Source organism: Molossus molossus, unplaced genomic scaffold (assembly GCF_014108415.1).
Source record: "Molossus molossus isolate mMolMol1 unplaced genomic scaffold, mMolMol1.p scaffold_m16_p_21, whole genome shotgun sequence".
In the NCBI taxonomy this organism is placed as follows: Eukaryota; Metazoa; Chordata; class Mammalia; order Chiroptera; family Molossidae; genus Molossus; species Molossus molossus.
This window is the reverse complement of record NW_023425357.1, coordinates 38229214-38250345: the sequence shown is the minus strand read 5'-3', so window position 1 is coordinate 38250345 and position 21132 is coordinate 38229214. Positions and strand designations below refer to the sequence as shown.

Sequence of the window (21132 nt, the reverse complement as noted above, 5' to 3'; positions counted from 1 at the left end):
GTGATGCGATAGATGACTGGGCATCACCAATTAGGGAGCCTACCTGGCCACTTACAGTTGCAGTGAGAGCTAATTAAATAGAAATATATTTACAAAAACCATGGGAGAGCCTCATGGCACAAAGGATATTAAATAGTTAGGGGGACATAAATAATTCCAAAGATTCTAACACTAAGATGCAAAAGAACTCCGAAGTCACTCTGTGGCACAAGGTGTCATCACTTTTTATCATCTATCAGCATTACAGTTTTGATGGGTTTCAGAACCGTTTCTTGCAGCTGACAACACATTCTCAGGAGGCCAACAGGCTCCTTTTCACCAGATGATAAACTGGTCTGATTGAAGTGACTTGGGAAAACTTAGGCAGCAATCCTGCCTGAATGATATTCTTTTCTTCAATCTCACTTCAAAGGCGGTTTTTTTATTGAGGCCAAGTAACATGATTCCCAGCAGGAGATTTCTGATTAAGTACAGGGTGGTCCTTCCAAGTGGGCCCCATTTAATGCAAGGCTGAGTCTTTGTGACCCTGTTTTTAAATGGAACTCACAGAGGAAGATAAACCCAATTTTGACTAGGCATACACACTCAACAAATGCAAAATAAATATATAAAATGAACAGATAAAATCCAGATGTCAGAATCTCCTCAAAAATCACTACATATAATAGCTTCAAAGTTTGTGAAGCATGCTTTGTAGTGCCTCATGACAAACATGGAAAGAGGGCTCAACTGGACCCGCTAGGCAGCATACCCAGCTGTGACCAGGCCTGGCTGCCCTCTGGGGGAGTAGGAGGTGAGTTACCACCAGGCCAGCTGGGTCTGCACCAGTAGCCATGGCCCCTGAAGTAAACAAGGGGGCTAATACATAGGACCTGGGCCACTGCCCAGGGAAGGAACTGCTGCAGAACTCAGACTGTACCAGATGTTCAGTTCAGGAACTAACCCCTAACCTCATCCCTTTAGAGACAGTATATAGTACCATTTCCTATAGACTCTCCAACCTAGAAGTGTCACCTGGTCAATCCCCCAATGCTGCTCTTTTATGAAAAATGCAATGCCACACACACTTAGACACTTTCTCACATATGTTCTCCTCCCACCACCCCAAAGGCATATTCATATTCTCTCTTATCACACAGTACACTGCTAAGCTGTGACTGTTCACTAACACAAGATCTTGGGGATTCTCCATGTTACTGCAAAACTTTTTCATTTTCCGACCAGCAGTAAATGTTTTTCCTTGGTGAGGGCTAATCACAAAATATTAGAGCTAGAGTGAGGTTTGTAAACATTAAAAACAGTTCAGAGTGAAAACCTGACAAATTAAAACAATTTTTCCATAAAAGATACAATTAGTCTCCAACAGGAAAAAAAAAAAAAAAAAAAAAACTACAGCATCATAGGGGCTCATTTAACTCCTTCACCACAATAATCTTCACTTTATCAAAAATTAATTCAAAACCTGACATACCCAGAATTCTTTCCAAAAACTTCTAAGATCGGTGTTCATAGTTATAACCCTGAGGCACAAAAAGCTACAATTCATGCCTTCTGAAATTCAGTGAAAAGATGTCGTGGTGCAAATTCAAGTATTTTCAAATCCTAAACAAGTCTACTCAGAATCACTTTAGAACTCTTCTCAGGTAATTTAAAATTGGCACGTATCTCTAAAACAAAGGTGCGTCCCCACCTGTAGTCCAAATGGGCAAGTGTTCTGGCTGGTGAAATGGATTGAATTTCTTTCCTGCCTTTTACCTGAGAAGGTAAAATTATAGAAAATCTGAAATTTAGCCTCAAAGTATTAAAGGTAGTTAGGAAAGCAAAAAACAAGGTGGTCCCCATATTCCTGGAGGAGAATCTGGGATTCAGGGAGGTGATTCATTTGAGAAAGAATCAAGTGATTTCTCAGCAGGTGGGATATGAAAGGTGACCCTCCCACATGTCTGCAGTCCTGTGGAGCTGTCCCAATAGGACACCAGCTTTGCCCATACCCATAAAGTCCAGACCCAGACAAGTACTCTACCAATACAACCATCACCAAGAGCCTCAGTACCACACATGGCCTATGCTGGCTGTCTCAAAGCCCCGGGCATGGAAAACAAGCACTAGGGGAGGATCCTGGCAGTGAGACTATCACTGATGGCGCTCACAATGGCAGCTGCCCAGGAATCACTACTGATGGACTGTTTTAACCTTGTACCTTCATTCCTTGATTTCTGCCCACCTACCAGCCCCCATTTAATCCAAAGTCTTGACTTTTCACAAATACATGACAGGGTGGCTCAGAGTCAGATGGGAAGCCTGTGCTCAGGGAGGGACAGTGAAGACCTGAAGTGGACATGACAGCCAGGGAGGTTGGCTTCTCTCACGGCCACCCAACACTAGAGAGTCCATAGGTCTCTCCCACTCACTTCTGTTTGAATAGCTGGGTACAGGGGCTCTCCACCTCACATACCTGCTAATAGGACCACTCTTAAATAAAAATAAAAATAAAAATAAAAATAAATCTTTCCCAAAACGAACTTTCACCAAAGAGGACAAAATTCAGCTTAATCACATGAGAATCTGACTTGATGAGGGAAAGAAAACATGATTGGAAGGCTAGGCACAAGGATGAGAGGGAGGAGGACTCTGGCAGGTCCTCATGTGTCCAGGCGCTGGATCTCGGGTCGACCATCCACGTCTCTGGACTCTGTGCGGGCTCGGATGTAGTCATTGGCGCTCTGCTGGTGGATGCTGACTCTCCATTTCTGCACTGCCAGGAATGTGTTCACCGCATACACTGCAGTTGCCAAGAAGCCAAATATCTACAAGAAATAGGCATGGTTAGTCCTCATACACATCAGCAATCTACGCGTTGTCTGGGTAGGACCCTGAGCAGTTTACAGTTGTGCCCACAAACACCTAATCCCATCGAATGCTTAGCTGTCAGACCATGGCCAAACCTATAGTCATGTGATCCATATAAATCCTGCCTGACCTGAAGACAGCCTAAGGTTTCTTTCAAGGTATTTTGGATTTTGTGGTTTTTTGTTTTTGTTTTTTCCAAAAATGCCTCTTTTACAGTATCTTCATGGTCACTGGTCCCGGACGAGAAAATATATGTAGACAAAAAACCACGTACACAGAAAATCAGGGGCTCGTGTGTGAGCCCAACTCAAGCCATAAGGCATGACACTCCAAAGCACAGTCCCTGAACCCTCACCTGGGCAACTCCAGGGTGAGAAGCAACAGGTTTGGCTTATTTAATAATGACTGGTGAATGTACTGAGTGACACCTGGGAGAGCAGCTAGTTTAATTACAAAAGTGCTTTATAAATACAGGACAATATAGAAATGCAGAGCACAGAGACAATCTTACATTATCTGGTTCCCACTCCACCCCCCATGACATTCTACCTGGAAGAGCAAAAATGTCACTTGACTACCAAATGGTGTCATGACTGTGTCCTTCTTCATTAAGACCCCCACACTGGCAGGTAAGGCTCTTAAAAGCAACAGACATCCAGGGTCCTGTTGGAAACAGACTAAAGCAGTGGTTCTCAAACCTGAGCGTGCATCTGAATCAGCTGGAGGGCTGGTTAAAACATATTTCTGATTCAGTAGCTCTAGGGGAGCCTGAGAAGGGCATTTCTAACAAGTTCTTGGGTGATGCTGAGGCTGCTGTTCCCAGAATCACACTTTGAGAACCATAGCACTGAAGGAACTGGGACCTTCACTGACCCAATAACAACTTCATTAGCAAAGAAAAAGCTATAGAACAATGAGTAGAACATATATTAGGGGACAGAGGAGAGCAAGTCACAAAAAATACACAATCAGCCCGTGTTTTAACCACTTGAGTTCACCTACCACGGCAGCAATTTCTGCTCCGGTTTTGTGGTTTAAAGCAGCCAGTACAATCGAAGCAATAAAGAAAAAGAAAGTGCTGAGTCCAGTGTTGACCAAATCCTAAAGAAAAAGGTAAATAAAATCACTTGAAAAGAAGCATTTCATGCTTTGCCCTAAAAGCCATCAAAGAACTTTTGAAATAAACACAATACCCAGTCTTTCTGACAGCTCCATATTTTAGTCTCAATGGCCTAGGGGTGCTAGTTATACAAAAGGCGGCAAAGATGATATCAGTTTATGATGCTACTTGATAAATCACCACAGCAAAATCCATGTTTATCATTTCTTTCTTTTTTTAATGTTTTTTTCTTTATTAATTTTAGATAGAGGGAGAGAGGGGGAGAGAGATAGAAACATCGATGAGAGAGAACATCGATTGGCTGCCTCATCCATGCCCCCCACTAGGAACTGGGCTCACAACCTGGGCATGTGCCCTGACCATGAATCGAACTGGCGACCACCTGGTGCATGGGTAGATGCTCAACCAGTAAGCCACACCGGCTGGGCTCATTTTTTTTAAACATGTTTTTATTGATTTTAGAGAGAGGAAGGGAGAGGGAGAGAGAAAGATCGATGGGCTGCCTCCTGCATGCACCAACCTGGGGTTGGAGCCTGCAACCTGGGCAGGTGCCCTGAAAGAGACACCTTGGTGCATGGAACAACACTCAACACACTCAACCGAGTCACACAGGCCAGGGTACAGGTTACCATTTCTTAATGACTTTCAGAAACCCAAACTGCTAACCTAACAAGGGCATGCTCACTAATTACCATTTAGAGTTCTACTGTCATCTTTTAAAAATTCATTCAAATCATCTTGGCATGGACAAAGCTCCCTAAGAGTCTAGAATGTACTGAAATGGGTGAAATCCTCTCCAACATCCCTTTATTCATTTGTGATATTTCCACCACACAGTTTCCAGACGTAGGGAACACCTTTTGCCAGACCTCATCCTCTTTCTTATGCATGGTCTTTCAGGCCTCTCTTGTTAAAATCTAGAGGATTTGCTCTTAAACTTCTTGCAAAGCAAATCAGGTTACATATCCAATGCTCAAAGATTTAACTCCTGTCTTACTTGTCAAGAGAAACACAGCACAATGATAAAAGTCACAGCCAGCCCAGCCAGTGTGCTTCAGTGGATTGAACGTCATCCCATGGACTGAGGGTTCAATTCCGGGTCAGGATACATGCCCAAGTTGCAGGCTCAATCCCCAGTGGGGGACGTGCAAGAGGCAGCTGATTGATGTTTCCCTCTCACACTGATGTTTCTATCTCCCACCCTCTTTCTCTCTCTCTAAAAAAATCAATAAAAACATATTTTTAAAAAAATAAAAAATTAAAATAAAAAAAAAATAAGTTGCAGCCTGATGCAGGTTCTAACCAATCATGACTTTGGACAAGGCACTTCATTTCTCTGTGTCTTCTGTGGGAATACTACACCATTCTCCCAGAGTTGTTTTAAGGATTAAGTGGAACAAGGCATGTGAAGAGTCGAAAACCATGCCTGGCCCAGAGTTAGCGATCCCTGCACATTTCTTGTTACTTCTCTTATTATAACTTTGGCATTAGGCCCTTGATAACCTGGGTCATACAAGAGTTCCTCTGTGATCTGTATAGGGAAAGAAAATCGGGTAAAATTCTAAACTGCGTAAGTGCCAGACTGACTGAACCATAAACACCAGGTGGGTCCTCCTGGAGGGCCTGACTTTAAGGTCCATCTCCTCTTTTTAAAGATGCAAAAAGGCAATGTTCGCATCATAAGAGTACTGAGCCTGTGCAGCAGGAACCCCAATACACTCTTGGCCAGTGCTTCTGCAGGAGCTCATGCGGAGCAGCAAAGTGCTGACTTCAAAACTGTTCCGAGAGGTCTGCCAAGAGAGACAACTTCAGCTGTGATCAGTGTGTACTAGGGCAAGTTTTTCACGAAATCAAACCCGGAAGTATTTAGTTATGCTCAACTCTAGATAAGGTGCTGGAAGAATAAAGAGAAAAATGTAAAATGTACTTTCCAAACCAAAGACTATTCAGAAATGAAGAAAATGTCATGATACAATGCTGAGGCCAAACAAACATCAAACAAAACAGTGTGTACATTAAGACTCACTGTGTAAAAATATAAACACCATAAAGGGTTGACAGGTATCAAAGGGTTGAACAGGTTCATGTTATTTGTGTATGAATTCCACATTTGAAATTTATCTTAGCTATCATACTAAGGTCTAAGTATAAGGATGTTCATCATGCTACTATTTAGAATAGCAAACAAACTAGAACCAAACAAAATACTCAAGAATAAGGGTCTATTAAATAAAATGCTATTTCCATAATGGAACACTATGTTGTCACTAAACATAATGATATAGTTGTATATTTAACATGGAAGATATTCAAGATAGTTTAAATGAAAAAGCATGGGTCAAGATGGCGGCGTAGATAAACATGGTATGGCCTCCTCTCCAAATTACAACTAAACTACAGCACAACCATCATTCAGATCTGCCTGACATGGAGTTGAATGGAAGTCCTACAACTACGAAATTTATAAAACAGCCACATCCAGACTGGTAGGAGGGGTGGAGGCACAGAGGGGCTGGTCCCACACCCATGTGTGGCAGATAAAAATCAGGAGGATACCTCAGCTTTGAAGGTCCTCCTTGAGCAGTGAGGGTTCCCCGTCCCACACCAGGCTCCTAACTCAGGGTTCCAGTCCCAGGAAGAGAAGTCCCCATCACTTGTAAAACCAGCGGGAACTTAAGCTGAGGGAAGCTGAGCCTGCTGGAGCCCCAGGCGGTTCCTCTTAAAGGGCCCGCACACGGACTTACTCAGACTTCCTCCTTCTGGGCTCCAGTGTTGGGGAGGCAACTTGAAAGACACCAAAGACATACAGGGAGGAACTGAGTTGTTTGGCATTGGGGCGAGACTTGGAGGGGCAGCTTTCTCCTGGGCAGACTTGCTATGGGAGGCCACTGTTCCTTTGGTGAGCCCTTCCCTGAGGCAGCAGACGGCTGCCATATCTGGGACTCCAGCAACCTGGTTCATACTGTTTGCCCTGCCCTGGTGATTCCCTGAGGCCCTGCCCCACCCAATCTTCTGCCCACTGAAGCTGTTTTCCAGTGGCTTTACCACAGGATTGGCCTGTCTTGGATCCTGCTTCAGATCTTCCTAAAATCTCTCAAATAAGCAGCATCTGGTCTCAGTGAGCCCCATACCTCTCATTAAGTGGCCCCAGGCCTGGCACTAGAAGCAACCAGCTTTGGTTCCCAACTTGGCTCTACCTGGGCACATCCAAACCCAGCACAAGAAGCAGCCATCTGCAGATCACTTTGAAGTTTATGCTGAGTGGCCCCAGGTAGAAGACAGGCAGAAGCTGACCTTGCCCCAGAGCAGCACACCCAGTGGGCAGCTTCAGACCACACCGAAGCTTCAGACCACCACCCAACCACCTCTAAAAGTGACACGCTCAATGAGTGAACTCAGTGGGTACCAGAGTGCTGATAAAGTAAGTCTTGCTCTGTGTGTTGGGGCCCAACCCCGCTGATCCTTCAAGCCAGTCCTTACTGCTGATCATGCCTGAGTAAATCCTTCTCATTGACGTGCCAACAGCAATCAAGACTCAATTACAACAGAAGGGTGTACAGTCCACACTAGGGGTGCACCTCGAGGGCCCAGCTGGGGTAATCAGGGAGGCTATGGTCCTGTAGGTGTCATACAGGACACCTACAACAATAGGCCACCCTACAAAGCCTAGGAGACATAGCAACTCTACCTAATACATAGAAACAAACACAGGGAAGCAGCCAAAATGAGGAGACAAAGAAACACACCCAAGTGAAAAAACAGAATAAAATTCCAGAAAAAGAACTAAACAAAATAGAGATAAGCAATCAATCAGATGCAGAGTTCAAAACACTGATTATAAGGATGCTCAAGGAAGAGATAAACCACAGGATGGAGCAGGGGGGATGGGGAAGGGGGTGCAATGGGGTAAAAAAGGAGAAACATCTGTAACAAAAAAAAAATTAAATAAGTAAATAATCTAAAAAAAAAAAAAAAGGATGCTCAAGGAACTTAGTGAGACATTCAAGGAACTTAATGAGACCTTCAAGGAACTTAAGGAGAACTCCAAGGAACTTAGTGAGAAAATCAACAACATAAAAAAGAACCAGTCAGAAATGAAGGATCCACTAACTGAAATAAAGAATAATTTACAGAGCCCTGGCTGATTTTGCTCAGTGGTTAGAACATCAGCCCATGGACCAAAGAGTTCCAGGTTCAATTCCAGACAAGGGCATGTACCTCAGTTGTAGTTCGTCCCCGGCCCGGTTGGGGTCATGCAGCTGACAACCAATCGATGTGTCTCTCTCACATCGATGTCCTCCCCCCCCCACTTGGTCTGAAGATAAATGTAAAAATATCCTCAGGTGAGGATTAAAATTAAAAAAATAAAAAGAATAATTTACAGGGAATCAATAATAGAGTAGGTGAGGCCAAAAAGCAAACCATTGAATTGAAATATAAGGAAGCAAAGAACACCCAACCAGAACAGCAAAATGAAAAAAGAATCCAAAAAAATAAGGACAGTGTAAGGAGCCTCTGGGACAACTTCAAGTGTACCAACATTAGCATCATGGGGATGCCAGAAGAGAGCGAGAAATTGAAAACCTATTTGAAAAAATAATGACAGAAAACTTCCCTAACTTGGTGAAAGAAACAGACATACAAGTCTAGGAAGCACACAGAGTCCCAAACAAGATGAATCCAAAGAGGCCCACCCAAGACACATCGTCATCAAAATGCCAAAGATTAAAGACAATAAGAGAATCTTAAAAGCAACAAGAGAAAAGCAGTGTTACCTACAAGGGAGTTCCCATAGACTGTGACCTGATTTCTCAAAGAAACTTTGCAGGCCAGAAAGGAGTGGCAAGAGATATTCAAAGTGATGGAAAGCAATGACCTACAACCAAGATTACTCTATCCTGCAAAGCTATCATTTAGAATTGAGGGACATATAGTTTCCCAGACAAGAAAAAGCTAAAGGAATTCATCACCACCAAACCAGTATTATATGAAATGTTGAAGGGTTTTATTGAAGGAGAAGAATAAAAATAATAACAATAAAATGGCAATAAATACATATCTATCAACAATTGAATCTACAAACAAAATGAGCAAGCAGAACAGAAACAGACTCATAGATACAGAGAACTTTTTGTTGCTTGCCAAATGGGAGGGAGTTGGAAGATGGGTGAAGAAGATAAAGGAATTAAGAAGTACAAACTGGTTGTTAGACTGAAAACCTCAAAAGGAAGGTAGGAGGGAGGATGAGAAGAGATAAACCAAAGACCTTTTATGCATATATGCATAACCAATGGACACAAACAACTAGTTTGGGGAAGGCAGAAGGGGGACAGGATTGGGGAGGATAGGGTCAATGGGGGAAGAAGTGGGAGGGACATCTATAATACAGTCAACAATAAAGATAAGTTTAGAAAACAAATAATAAATGAAAAAGCATGACTTTTATGGTTCCATTTTTCTTTACTCACATATCACAACATACATGCATATGTGAAAGATAGTCTTGAGAAAACAGTCTAGAAGGTTATATATAAGTATTATAAGTGGTTACCCCTGGTTGAGTTGTATCATATAAGATTTTTTAACAGCTTTATTGAGATATAATTCACACATCATGTAATACACCCATTAAAACACACAATTCAATGACCACAATCTATTTTTAGAACATTTTCAGCAGTCCAAAAAGAAACCTCATATTCATTAACAGTTAATTCTTCATCCCTCCCCTAATCCTAGGCAACCACAGAAAGACAGTCTGCTTTCTGTCTCTATGGATTTGCCTATTCTGGACATTTCATACAATGATATGTAACATGTGGTCTTTTGCAACTGGTTTCGTCTACTTAGTCTAATAGTTTTAAGGTTCATTCATGTTGTACCAATACTTCATTTCTTTTTATTACTGAATAATATTCCATTGTACAGATATGCCACATTTTATTTATCTTTTCACCATTTTTTTAACATTTCAGCTGTTTCTACTTTTTGGTCATTATGATTAATGCTACTATGAATTTAGCAGCTTTTCTGCAGATATGTTTTCATTTCTCTTGGGTGATCACATGATTTTATTTATTCTACTTTATTGTCTGTATCTTCCAGTTTTTCTATAATAACCCTTTATTACCTGCACAATTTAAAAGACTTAAAACTAGAGTACTGTAAAAGTTAGTCGGCATCAGCTGCTTGAGTTCCTCGGCCATGAAACAAAATAAAGGTTCTTCATGTGTGTTGCTCCACTTATGTTACAGGGCATACTCAGGAATGTCCTCAGATGTGAATTTGAGGCAGGGAGAGTTTTAGCCAACACTGATGCTTACTTTTTTTAACACTTTTAATGGGACGTGTACTCTATAAGCCACACATTTTCCAGTTTGCCACAGTCATCCCCACTCCCTGCAGTGTCACACCCAGCCGCTCTCTGTCTCCTGTCTGGCCTCTAAAACACCCAAGGTTGCAGCCCTCCTATGCTAAGAGAAGAAAATGAAGGTCACTCTCACATACACATGTTTTCAAGTCCCTCCTTCGGTAACACACCAATAAATACAGCTGTGAGCCCAAGTAAGTCCAATAACAAACAGATCAAGGGGATCTGGCCTAGAGGGTGCTAACTTGAGGCCTTTGGCCATATCTGGCTCACAGATAGGTTTGATTTGTACAGTGTTCAAAACAAATTTGAACAAGCCAACATTTAAACATCAGAAGCCTGCACATAAAAACTAACTTCTAAAAAATAAACCAGACCCAACTTCCAGCTGCTCTTGAAAAACTATTCCAGAAGTCCCATAAAGTAGCAACACAACTGCCTGGAGCTAAATAGAACCAACTGCTCCATCACCTCAACCCCTGACCCATCTTCTCACTGGCCATTTACATCACATGCCCAGCCCCAGTGGGCCCTGAGTCTATAACCCTGCTCCTTTCTTAGACTGACCATCCTACAACATGTCCCACCCTTTTGTACTCTATGCCCAGCAAGCACCCATTAATTCAAGGCCCAACTGGAATTTGACATTTTCCCTGACCCACTCCAGGAATCCACTATCTCCTTGCCTCACATAACAAACTGGATCATAAGAGCACACTTACCATAGGAGAGCAGCTTGCATTTCCCTACCCTGCACTTTCAGTTCCTCAAAACTGGTATGAAGCAGGTGTTTGAGAAATGATCACAAATGAGGTATTTATAAGCAGGCCCAACCCTGGGCTATCACTGCAATCACTCCCAAACCACTGAGCTCTATAGGTGTCTCTACTCTTAGCACTATACATGGATAAGAAGAAGTTTACAACCAATCAGTCTATATTGTGTACTGACTAGTGTTCAAATGGCCCCAGTATCAAAGGGACAATCATAATACTGATGACAGTGGTGACTACCACCTCTGGAGAGCATTTTGTGCCAACCATATAACTTAGTGTCTCACTGAATCCTAACCTAATTATGATCCAAAATACCTATAAAACAGGACATGTTATTTTGTTCTACTTTTTAAAATAAGGAAATTGAATCCCAAAAAGAATTAGTGTGGTATAATGAAAAAAAAACATATTTTGTCTTTGTCCCTAGTTCTGTAGAATTTCCTAAGTGATAGGAGTATCTTTAGTCATTCATAATGAGCCCCTTTCTACTGTCCCTGAGTTTATGCTAATGAAGTGACTCTGGAGCCCCCAGATCATTTCAGAATGGGGCTAGTTACCAGAAAAACCAACCAGGTAATCAGAAGGTTGAAACTTTTAGCTCTGTGACCCCCAAAGAGCTGAAAGGAGGGGAGAGGTACTAGAGACTAAGTTTAATCCCCAAATAGCCAATGATTTAAATAACCATGCCTGTATGATGAAATTTCCATAAAACTCCTGAATGACAGGAGGGTGTTTGCACCCTAACTCCATGGGACACAGGCTCTAGCACTGAGACTCTTCTGGACCCTGCTCTATGCCTCTGTGCACCTCCTCTTCCATTTTGCTGTTTATGAGTTGTACTCTTTTTTTTGTTTGTTTTAATCCTCACCCAAGGATATTTTTCAATTTATCTTCAAATAGAGGGGGGTGGGGGGGAGAGACAGAGACAGAGACAGAGACATTGATTGGTTGCCTCCCGCACAACCCCAACCCAGGCCGGGGTCAAACCCCAGACTCCTTTGTTCACAGGCCAACGCTCTAACTGCTGAGCCAAACCAGCCAGGGCATGAGTTCTATTCTTTATAATAGACCACAAAGCACTTCCAAAGTTGTTCTAGAGAAGTATTGAACCTGAGGATGGGGTATGGGAACTCCCAAATCTGCTGGCCAGGCAGAAGTGCAGGTCACCTAGGAACCCCATTTGTGGCTGGTGTCTAAAGCAGGACTGAGCCCTTAACCTGTGGGGTCTGTGCTAACTCTAGGAGTTAGTGTCAGAACTGAATTAAATTGCTGAAAACCTAGTGCTGTTGGAAACTTAGAGAATTTCTTGATATAGAAAAACTATGCAGATTTCTTATCAGAAAAATAAAATTTGGTGTCTAAAGTGGGATCAGAAAACACCGCACAATGAGTCATGGCCAAGGTCTCAGGGGTCTGCAAGTAACCCCTCTAGGTGATTCCAGACTGTTCTGCCCCACCACAGCACCCAGCCTGGGTTCTCAAATAGGGAGAGGTCTGTGGGAGGAGCAGGGACCACCAAGTCCACTGAAAAGGAACACCAAGGAGGAAAAAATATAACCAGGAGAATGTGGTATCACAGGAGGGAAGAGTACAGAGTACAGCAGGAAGGACTGAGTGTTCCATAACAGATATTGTTGAAATGTTCAGTGGGGAAACTGAAAAACTAGATCCAAGAACATGGGGGCCCACAATGCTCCTGAACAGACTTTCAAGGACATAAAGTCAGGACAGTGGATTGGGGGAGGCTGTAATTGTGTTTGGGGAGGATACATGAGGCTTTAGGGATGCTGACACTCTCCTATCTCTTGACCCAGATGGTATCTACACAATCTTTACCATTCTTCATTAAACTGTACATTTACTTTTACAAATTTTTCTAAATATGCTATGTTTGACAACAAAAGGTGAGAAAAGAAAGATCAGGAGGTAGGCAAATAGAGAAGGCATGTGTAGACCTCCCTCCTCTTTATAGAAGTTTGGATGAGCAGGCCCTGACGCACTCTGAGCACCAGCTAAGGAGAATGGGAGCCCCTGGCAGGCTTTTGGTGGTTTGACAGGAATGGAAGGAGAGGGATGAGGTGAGAGAGGAGGCAGGTTGCATTAATCAAGGTAAACACAGGTAAAACACATGAGTGTGTGAGCTCCTAATATACAGAGAAAAACAAATATAGCAGAATTAGTCCCATAGATTCATCAAAAAAACAAAAACAAAAAACAACTGACATCAACACAATCTGAGTGCATCAAATTATGCTTATATAAAATATATTCTTTGTATCATCCTTATTTACCATTTTCATGCATATTTGTGTCTACACAGGTTCCTGAAATAACACATTTTTCTAAAACTATACCAATCACATCCTACTTCATTCATCAGTTGGCTCTATTGGGGACAAAAACACTCCTGCCACCTTGTTAGAGAAGCACACCAGGGGCCAACCCTCCATAGTAACTTGATGAGCTGCAATCAGCCCTGAAAAACTCACTTTTGCTCCCCTCCCAGAGAACAAATGACCTGAGCGCCCTTCAATAAGCACCATCTCTTCAAGTTCACATAACTCACATACCCTTTTGCTAGATAAGCATACATCTTCCTCTGCTCTGAAAGAGTGGAAACTCTGAAAGGATCCCAAAAGATGGAAAGGTGTTCTCAAGTGATATACCACCACCCAGGACTTGCCCCAGCTGACACCATCCAGAAGACAAGGATGGATATTAACTTCCCAGTGAAAAAGATGCCCTTTGATATGATCGGATGATATAGTAGTCAATAAGCAGAAAGTCTTTCATGATTAAAACAGAAAAATCAGCCCTGGCCAGTTTGGCTCAGCGGTTAAAGCGTCGGCCTGCGGTCCGGAGAGACCCGGGTTCGGTTCCCGCTAAGGGCACGTACTTCAGTTGCAGTTTGTCCCCGGCCCTGGTTGGTCGTGCAGGTGGCAGCCACTCGATGTGTCTCTTCACGTCGATGTTTTTCTCTCTCTCTCTCCCTTCCTCTCTCTCCCTCCCACTCTATCTGTACAAAAAAATGGAAAAATATCCTCGGGTGAGGAAAAAAAATAAAAATAAAACATAAAAATCAAAATTTCAGAACGTTTACTAAATAGGTATTTCTGGAGATAAAACCCAGTATGAATTAGTAAGAAATCTGAAGTATGAAGCCTTTTAACAGATTTGTCTCTATCAAATAAAGAGATCAGACAGAATTAAGGGAGTCAAGTCAACCCTGGAAGAAGTCTACAAAAGAATCATGTGGTTGAGCCCTGGCCGGTTTGGCTCAGCGGTTAGAGCGTCGGCCTGCGGTCCTGAGAGACCGGGGTTCGGTTCCCGCTAAGGGCGCGTACCTCGGTTGCAGTTTGTCCCCGGCCCTGGTCGGTCATGTGGGTGGCAGCCACTCGATGTGTTCCTTTCATGTCGATGTTTCTCTCTCTCTCTCTCTCTCTCTGTTCCTCTCTCTCCCTCCCACTCTATCTGAACAAAAAATGGAGAAATGTCCTCAGGTGAGGATAAAAAAAAAAAAAAAGAATCATGTGGTTGATAGTGACAATACTTACATGTGCTAAGATGAATATTTCTGACTGGCAGCAGCAACTACTGGTTTGAGGTGCCTTAAACACATTATCTCATTTCATTCTTAAAACAACCCTATAAAAAATATGTATTATCATCTCTACCAATGGTAGGGCTTTACCAACATAGGGCTCTAGATGACTTGCCCCAGGCCCTTATCAGCCACCGTGGACTTGAGCCCAGATAAGTCTGTCTGATTCAAAGCCCCTGGTCTCAACCTTCCCGACAGCTGCTCCTTTGCCAAATAAGTTTTCCTGCAGGTTTCATTCAGAGCCCAGCCAGGCCCCTCCCTCAACAACTATTTACAGAGGAGACCTTAGAAACACAGGGACCTAGGATACCAATGAACCTTGACCCCTGGAGGCAAGGACAGTGACCTTACCCGATAAAGCTTGCATTTTGTTTGGGGGAGGTTTATGAGGTTCTCTTTGCTATCTGTCTATTACACTATCAATTTAGATCACAACTCTGTAAGCATTTTCCTATGGATAACACAAACTTTATCTTAAAAATAGTTAAGACATTAAAACCTGTCACAAGCCCTGGCCAGCAGTTAGGGCTTTGGGCCTTTGGACCAAGGGGCCGAGGGTAAGATTCCAGTCAAGGGCACATATCTGGGTTGCAGGTTTAGTCCCCGGCCCTGGTCAGGGTTGTGCAGGGGCAACCAATGAATGTGTCTTGCTCACATCAATGTCTCTGTCTCTGTCTCTGTCTCTCTCGCTTTCACTCTCTCTATAAAACAAACAAAAAAAAGGACATGGACAACAAAGCTGGGGACAGGGTGGGGGTGATGGGGAGGAGGGTGTCAATGAGGTAAAAAAGGAGAAATATCTGTAACAAAAATAAAATTAAAAAATAAAAACAAAAATAAATAAATAAAAACCAAACCAAAAAAAAAAATCAATGAAAAAATATCCTCGTGAGGATTTAAAAAAAAACCAAAAACCTGTCACAAAAACTCAGACAAAATGCCTCTAGTATCTTGAGGTTTTAGAGTTAAATTTAAATTTAAATTACATTTTTCTCAGTGCTAATGCTGGGACAAAACCAACTGAGTTTTCAACTGATACAACTTTTCTAGTTCAGCTCTCCTCTTATTTTTCCTCCTAAAAGAGTGTGAACAAAACAGAGCGTATTGTGTCAGGAAGACCCTCAATGGAAGTGGCTCTGCCGGGCAAGGTGACCAGCTCTGGCCTCCTTCCCAGCTCCTTCACATGGGCCACACTTTCCATGGTGCTGCACACATCAGCACCAGCCAAAGAAAGAGGAGCTCGCCCAAGGGCAGCTGATCTCAGCGTTCTCCTCTCCTCTTGCCCTCTTAGTAGCTAAGGGGCCCACAGGGTTTTCCTCCCACAGGTATAGAAGGGTGAGGCAGCTTGACTGCTTTCCTGTGTTTCCCTGACTTATTCCCTCTGAGCTCTTGTACATGCTTAGCTGCAAAGAAATATCAAGAAAACCAAGTACTATTAAGTTTCCTATCTCATTCAGCACAGTAAGGACAAATAACACAAGTTCAGGAAAAGAGACCTAGGGAGTGACCAGCCCTGAGCTTCCCATGCTAATCAAAGGGTAAAGCTGTCAAACAGGGTTAAGAACCCAAATCACAGAGAGAGAGGGGACACATTTCCACTCAAGACTGATCAAACTACTAAACCTTCCTTCTAGTTCTCCCAGTTGCTTTGAATTTAATATTCCTAGGCTTTGCAAGTTATTGGCATTTTCATTCATATTTTTAATTCTTCCTGAATCAATACATTTGTAAATAGCTTTTGGGTCCAGCATGGAAAATCTGAAAAATGCATTAATTCCATTTTCTCTTTCTCATACTCTATACATATCAACATTACCAATATTCACAGAGGATCATGACATTGAAGTGACATCTTTATTTATTTTTTCTTTATTGATTTTAGAGAGAGAGAAAGAAAGGGAGAGGGAAAGAGAGACAGAAACATTGATGAGAGAGAACATCGATTGGCCGCCTCCTGCACACTCCCCACTGGGGATTGGGCCCACAACCTGACCGGGAATTGAACCAGCGACCTCTTGGTACATGGGTCGACACTCAACCACTGAGCCACCAGGCCGGGCTGAAGTGACATCTTTAAAGAGGTCAAAATAACTATTATGATGTTTCTACCATTAGAGAAGATTCCATTTATAGTTTCATTCAACCCAGTAATAAAAAATTATAAATTTCACAGTTGAATTACAATGGAATGTTTAAGTATTACAATGAACTGGAACCAAACACGACATGGAGAGGTTCCAACTTTCCCCTAGAGCCAAGTAGCAGCCGATCCTTTCACAGTCAAGAGAGTGGTCACTTGTACTCACTGTCAGGTTCCAGTTGATCTGGGGGATCCTCATGTGAAGGTTGAGACTGAACAGAATCAGCAAGACTCCAGTCACCACAAATGCACTGCAGCTCACAAACTCAAAAAAGTAGAGGCCTTCACATGGGGAGCACTCCATGATGGTCTCTATGCAGATGAACGCAATCAGGGCCAAAATCTAGGAAGAAGATTGAAAATATACATGTGTATGTATATTTAGTACTCATCCTCCAACACAAGTGCCTGCCACATTTAAATAATACTTACCACCACCACCACCATATGCAGCCACAGAGTTTTTTTCTGGGTACGGCAGTCATCACTGTCAGGAGTATGACCTGATTTAATTCTTACATTAAGGATGTAACAGTATGAAGCCTTTACCAAATTCCTCATGTGAACAACTAAGCCCCCACCACAGTACACTGTACACTGAAACCAGTCTGGTGCAGTGTAGCCCTTGTGAGGAAGCAAAAAGGAATGTTTCTACAATGTTTTTTATTCTATCTCTGTCACAAGTACATGGACACTCCCTAAACACATTTCTGATTTATAGTCTCTACCCTAAAAATAAGGCCCAGTTAATTAATTCATGAGTTATACATTTTAAAAGTTTATCATTGGACTTGATCACAAGAAGACAGACTGGCAGTTGATAAAAACATCATTAAATCTACCAATAATAGAATCAATTTCTTTGTGAAGGACCAAAGTAACTTTCTAGCAATATGTCCCAAGAGATTGGAGATCATAAAGTCAAACAGATTATCAGTGGAAGTTACCAGGTGTACTTTTTTAAAAAATATTTTTTTAATTGATTTCAGAGAGAGGAAGGGAGAGAGATAGAAACCTCAATCAGCTGCCTCTTGCACGACCCCTAATGGAGATCGAGCCAACAACCCTGGCATGTCCCTTGACTGGGCATCCAACCAGAGACCTCACAGTGCATGAGACAATACTCAACCAATTGAGCCACCCAAACTGGGCTAACAGGTGTACTTTTAAAGGAAGATTTCAGGAAAAGGAGGAAGCACAAACAATGGGCTGAGTTAACAGCCCTGTGATCAAGAAAAAGTGTGGTGGTCCCTCACCTAGAACCAGATCAGTCTTCAGCTTCTGGCCTCTATCTCACTTTTTTAACTGAGTACCTCATAACCTACCATATGTCAAGCCTACATCACAGCTTCTAGGACAAACCCCACCTCAAAGGTTAAGGAAGTATAAGGAGGCAGCTCAGTGGTTCCAGATTTGTCCTTAGAGCAAGTGACATAAGCATCACCAGGGAGCTTGTTAGAAATGCAGAATCTCTTCCTCCCCAGCTTGACCTACAGGGACAAAATCTACTTTTTCTTTTTAATAAGATCCTCAGATGATTCAAGTGTGGGAAGTATGGGAAGTACATGCTGTTCTGGGGTCCTTCTCTGCCTAATGTAGTCCCAGTCATGCCTTTCAATGGTCCGCTCAATGCCACCTCCTCCCCATGCCTTCCCTGATTGAGTCTCACCCTGCCAGACATTATCTGATTCCACCGTCTCCCAGGAAAGCTTGCTCATTTGTGATTGCATTCTACCCTTTATTATACTGACCATTATGCCTCCTAAGCTTTATCCCTCTCTATTTCCAATACACTAAGCAAAGCACACAGCCAGCAAATGGGGCTAGTTGAGCCACTAGAAATCCATAGAACAATTCCTGATGTATTTGTTAGCATCCCTACAGAACAGGAAAGGTGACTCTGTTTTTACCTTTTCTAACAATATGTGGCATTCTCACATTTCTACTATAATCAACACATTAAAAATATTGGTTTTTAAGCACACACTCTGTGCTTCTCCTAATGGCTCTCCTTATTCTGTACAGAACCACAGACTTTAATTCTCCACCTGAATTACAAGACTGACTTGCAAGCAATTCACAAAGAAATAGTTCATATAAGGGAAACTCCTAAACTTCTTTTTTTCACCCCTGTAATTGGATCTAACAATCTTGGGCAAAAAATAACACACTATACTGATGAGTTACAAATGTTTCTGGTATGCTAACTTCAACCATATTTGTGTGGGAAGGTAACATCTACATTCTTAAATATTAAAATAAAAATGGTAGACCAGCTTCAGAGCACCATGCAGGTTAGCTGGGTCCTCTGCTCTGACCATACTGCAGTCCAACATCTCTGCTATCTAATTCTGCTTGTCTCATGCCACACAGGTGCTAATCCTGAGACTACTTACCCAGTCTCTACCCAATCAACCGAAGAAAATTCTGAACAATAAACTTGGTCACACAGATCGGTAGCCATAGATGGAGAAGTAAAAGATGACAACAACTCTATTCTGACCAGCTGACATACCAGTTTCCAAAATGGCAGCAGAGTAAATGGAACCTACACAGACCATCTCCCAAGACCAAACTGGAATTACAACTAAAATAAAGACAAATCATCAGGAAAAAGCAACAGAAAAGCAGCTAGAGAGGAGCTATATAACCAGGGACAGGAAAAAAAGGACATTGAATCAAGCCTGGTAGGGTCTGTGGAGGAGAGAAAGGGCAGGTTGGGAGCAGTTTTAGCTGTGAGCAGCTCCCTCCGGGTTAAAATCCCAAGCTGGCTCCACAACACAGAGGGCCAGGACAGAGCACTAAATTAGCTACAGCCACTCACATTGGGCACTGGCAGAGGGAGGGCGGACTGGTTTGGAACTGTGGGGAGAGACTCAGGATTTGGAGAGCACTGGGAGTTTTTTTGCTGAATCACTCCCTCAAAGGACAGTAGACATATTACTCAAAAAGCCCCTTCCCAGAGCCCCGGGAAGAAGCAACAGTCCCTCCCTCAGAAATTTAACACCATCCAGCTAAACCAGAGAAATGCAAATTGAGGCGAGTTAACAGCCAATATCTGCCATACCCTCTGGAAATCATCTTACCATGAAAACCTGAGAAAGTTTTTCATTCAGTTGAGTGCTACAACCCAAGACTCATAAAGTAACTGAGACTAATAGCTTCCAGGCAAATAGCTAGAGGATAAGTGAACCTTTCCTGGGCTTGCAAATTTACCCAGGAAAGTACAACTTGACAGTGGTGTTTAATGTGAGTCCCCCTACATTCATCCAAACCCAGTAGAGAGAGCCACAAACAGAAGAACCCCAACACCCACAAAAAAAATTGGGCAGGCTCTAAACCCACTGAGATAGCCAAAATGGTGAAACAAAGAAACAAATCCCAAATGAAAGAACAAGAGAAATCTACTGAAGATGAGACAAATAAAATGCAGTTAAGCAAGTTATCAGAAGTAGAGTTCAGAGCAATGATAATGAGAAAGCTCAACAAAGTACAAATATAGAAATAATGACAACCAACCAACTGAAAATAAAGAATGACACAGCAGAAATAAAGAACACATTGGAAAGAATAACCAGCAGAGTATTGGAAGCTGAGGACTGGATCAGTGATTAGAAGACAGGGTAGAAAAAAATCAACCAATCAGAAAACCAAAAGAAAATAACAATTAAAAAACAGGAAGACAGTTTAAGAGAACTGTGGGACAACTGGACAAGTAATAATATTCACATCATAGGAGTCCCCAAAGAAGAAGAAAATGAGCAAGGCTTAGAGAATACATTCGAAGAAATAGTAACAGAAAACTTCCCTAATTTGGTGAAAAAAGAAGACATTCAAGTTCAAGAAGCACAGAGAGTCCCAAGTAAGAAGAACCCAAACAGGACAAGACACATAATAGTTAAAATGTCAAAAATTAAAGACAAAAAGAGAATTCCAAAGGCAGCAAGAGATAAGCAACAGGTTACCTACAAAGGAATCCCCATAAGGCTACCAGCTGACTTCTCAACTGAAACACTACCAGCCAGAAGAGAATGGCATGAAGTCATCAAGGTCATGAAAAGCAAGGATCTGAATCTGAGACTACTCTATCCAGCAAGACTATCATTCAAATTAGAAGGTCAAATAAAGAGCTTCGCAGACCAAAAAAAAAAAAAAAGCTAAAGGAATATATTACCAGCAAACCAGCACTGCAAGAAATGTTAAAAGGACTGCTGTAATTAGTAGAAGAAACAGGAAGAAAAATATAACCTCACTAAACAAAAATGGCAATAAATA

The 21132-nt window shown here is 42.2% G+C and overlaps 1 protein-coding gene across 2 annotated transcripts in view; it reads right to left on the bottom strand.

Moving 5' to 3' along the window:
- Window positions 1-1407: 1407 nt before the first annotated feature.
- Window positions 1408-21132, bottom strand: part of CMTM4 (CKLF like MARVEL transmembrane domain containing 4) — a 71148-nt gene continuing 51423 nt past the window's right edge. For both annotated transcript variants that reach the window (XM_036275257.1, XM_036275258.1), the window contains exons 2-4: window positions 17024-17200; window positions 3853-3951; window positions 1408-2807 (exon numbers count right to left, since the gene is read on the bottom strand). In XM_036275257.1, coding sequence (XP_036131150.1) covers window positions 2643-2807; window positions 3853-3951; window positions 17024-17200 — 441 coding nt within the window. In that variant the 3' untranslated portion in view covers window positions 1408-2642. The remainder of the gene's footprint in view (window positions 2808-3852; window positions 3952-17023; window positions 17201-21132) is intronic.